Consider the following 2,597-nt stretch of genomic DNA (forward strand, 5'->3'; position numbering starts at 1 on the left):
TATCTACTCAAAGTCATGCCTACTGCACCTCTAAACATTTCATTAAATCCAATTATACAGCAAACACTCCCAAAATAAACTTAGATTGTATTGCAGATTCACTTAACAGTATATAAAATGCTGTGTTGTGACAGGTATCAACTATCCATTAGATACTGAATCAATTTTTCTTAAGCACTACTAACTGCTTGCTTTTCTTGAAGCTAGATCATTCTGAAAATTTCCTGTTAGACCTATGAGTGCAAACATATGGTATCTGTCCTTCTCTGTCTGACTTATTTCGCTTAGCATGACACCCTCAAGGTCCATCCACTTTCCTACAAATGGTCATATTTCATTCTTTCTCATTGCCATGTAGTACTCCAGTGTGTATATATACACCATATCTTCTTGATCCATTTGTCAGGTGATGGACATTTAGGCTCCTTCCATGTTTTGGCTATTGTTGACAGTGCTGCTATGAACATTGGGGTACATGTGCTCCTATGCATCAGCACTTCTGTATCCCTTGGGTAAATCCCTAGCAGGGCTATTGCTCAGATGTGCTTTGTGACTTTTAGGGCCCCACTGGACTCCATGGTGGTATGAAGCTTCCATGTTCTTTCTGTCTCTTTGTAATGAGGACCTGCACCCTAGTCCCATGTAGGAAGGTTTTGTGGGCAGAAGGCAGGCAGGCAGAATTGGTCAGGCCTGGTTTAAATACTTGCATATCCTATGACTGCAGCCTTGGGTTAGGTCTTCAAGCCTCTAAGCTACAGGCTCTCTATAAGGGGCTGTAGCTCTGGAGGTGGTGGGATTGGTTTGGTGCTGATATGTGACAGCATCTTCGGACCTTCCTTCTGAAGTCAGAACAGGTGGTCCTGAGATATGTTTCTTGTTTCAGCTCATGGAACCAGGACTGAGTATAATGAGTTGTCTTCGGGAGAAATGCTTCATGGGGAAGAACTGGATCAACTCCAGAGGGCTGTTTCCCAGGGACCTGAGCCTGGAGAGGCCCGTTTCTATGCCAGGGAGCCAGAGGAGAGCCTAGACAAGCCTGCGGAACAGAGAGGCCTGAGACCAGTCATATGGACCAATGAGGAGAGCGTCCAGGAGTCTGCAGGGGGCCTCAAGTTCCGGTCACGCCCCGTCTCTGACCAGAGACCTCACCAATGTGGTATATGTGAACAAAGCTTCGAACAGAGATCATACCTCAATAACCATAAGCGTGTACACAAGTCAAAAAAGACAAATGTAACTCAAGATTCTGGGGAATCCTTCAGTGTAAATTTAGCTAAAGAAGATCAGAAAATTCCTCTTGGAAAAAAATTGCATTATTGTGGTTACTGTGGGAAAGCCTTCAGGTACAGTGCTAACCTTGTCAAGCACCAACGGCTTCATAGTGAAGAAAAGCCCTACAAGTGTGAAGAGTGTGGGAAAGCCTTCAGCCAGAGCTGCGAGTTCATCAATCACCGAAGGGTGCACTCAGGGGAGATCCCTTACCGGTGCGGGGAGTGCGGAAAGACATTCAACCAAAGGCCCAACCTCATGAAGCATCAGAGGATTCACACTGGGGAGAAACCCTACAAGTGTGGTGATTGCGGGAAACATTTCAGCGCCTATTCTTCCCTTATTTATCACCAGAGAATCCACACTGGAGAGAAACCCTATAAGTGCAATGACTGTGGGAAAGCATTTAGTGATGGCTCAATCCTCATTCGACATCGTCGCACTCACACTGGAGAGAAGCCATTTGAGTGTAAAGAATGTGGCAAAGGCTTTACCCAAAGTTCTAACCTTATCCAACATCAAAGAATTCACACTGGGGAGAAACCCTATAAATGTAATGAATGTGAGAAAGCCTTCATCCAAAAAACCAAACTTGTTGAACATCAGAGAAGCCACACTGGGGAGAAGCCCTATGAATGTAATGACTGTGGCAAAGTTTTCAGCCAGAGCACACACCTTATCCAGCATCAGAGGATCCATACGGGAGAGAAGCCATACAAGTGCAGTGAGTGTGGGAAGGCCTTCCACAACAGTTCCAGACTCATCCACCACCAAAGGTCACACCATGGAGAGAAGCCGTACAAATGCAGCGACTGCAAGAAAGCCTTTAGCCAGGGTACTTACCTCATCCAGCACCGGAGGGTCCACACCGGGGAGAAGCCCTACAAGTGTGGCAAGTGTGGGAAAGCCTTCCGGCACAGTTCCAACATGTGCCAGCATCAGAGGGTTCACCTCCGGGAAGACTTCGCCAGGTGACCATGGACGAGGGCCCATGAGTTCTGCTGTGCACTTCTCCGTACGGCCCCCTCCCCCCATACCCCTCCATTTATTGTCCATACAGTGTTGTCACAGATGAAGGACATTTCTAATAAGAAACAGACAAAACTCTTTTCTTAAACCCAAAGCAGTGCATGTTTTATAGAAATTGAGAGAGAGGTAAGCAAAAAGGAGAAGTTCTTATAATCTCTCTTCGCTTAGAAAATGAATCCATTACTGCTGATTTAGTATAAGCTTCCTTTCACACTGTTTAGAGCATTATCAAAAGAAAACACGGGGCACCTGGGTGGCTCAGTCAGTTGAGGGTTCAGCTCAGGTCGTGATCTCACGGT

At 46.1% G+C, this 2,597-nt stretch overlaps 1 protein-coding gene across 2 annotated transcripts in view; it reads left to right on the top strand.

Annotated features, from left to right (window-relative positions):
• The window catches only part of ZNF34 (zinc finger protein 34), a 14,616-nt gene extending 12,019 nt beyond the window's left edge, over window positions 1-2,597 (top strand). For both annotated transcript variants that reach the window (XM_029923097.1, XM_029923098.1), the window contains one exon: window positions 884-2,597. In XM_029923097.1, coding sequence (XP_029778957.1) covers window positions 884-2,244 — 1,361 coding nt within the window. In that variant the 3' untranslated portion in view covers window positions 2,245-2,597. The remainder of the gene's footprint in view (window positions 1-883) is intronic.

The sequence above is a fragment of the Suricata suricatta genome, chromosome 15, assembly GCF_006229205.1.
Source record: "Suricata suricatta isolate VVHF042 chromosome 15, meerkat_22Aug2017_6uvM2_HiC, whole genome shotgun sequence".
Classification (NCBI taxonomy): Eukaryota; Metazoa; Chordata; class Mammalia; order Carnivora; family Herpestidae; genus Suricata; species Suricata suricatta.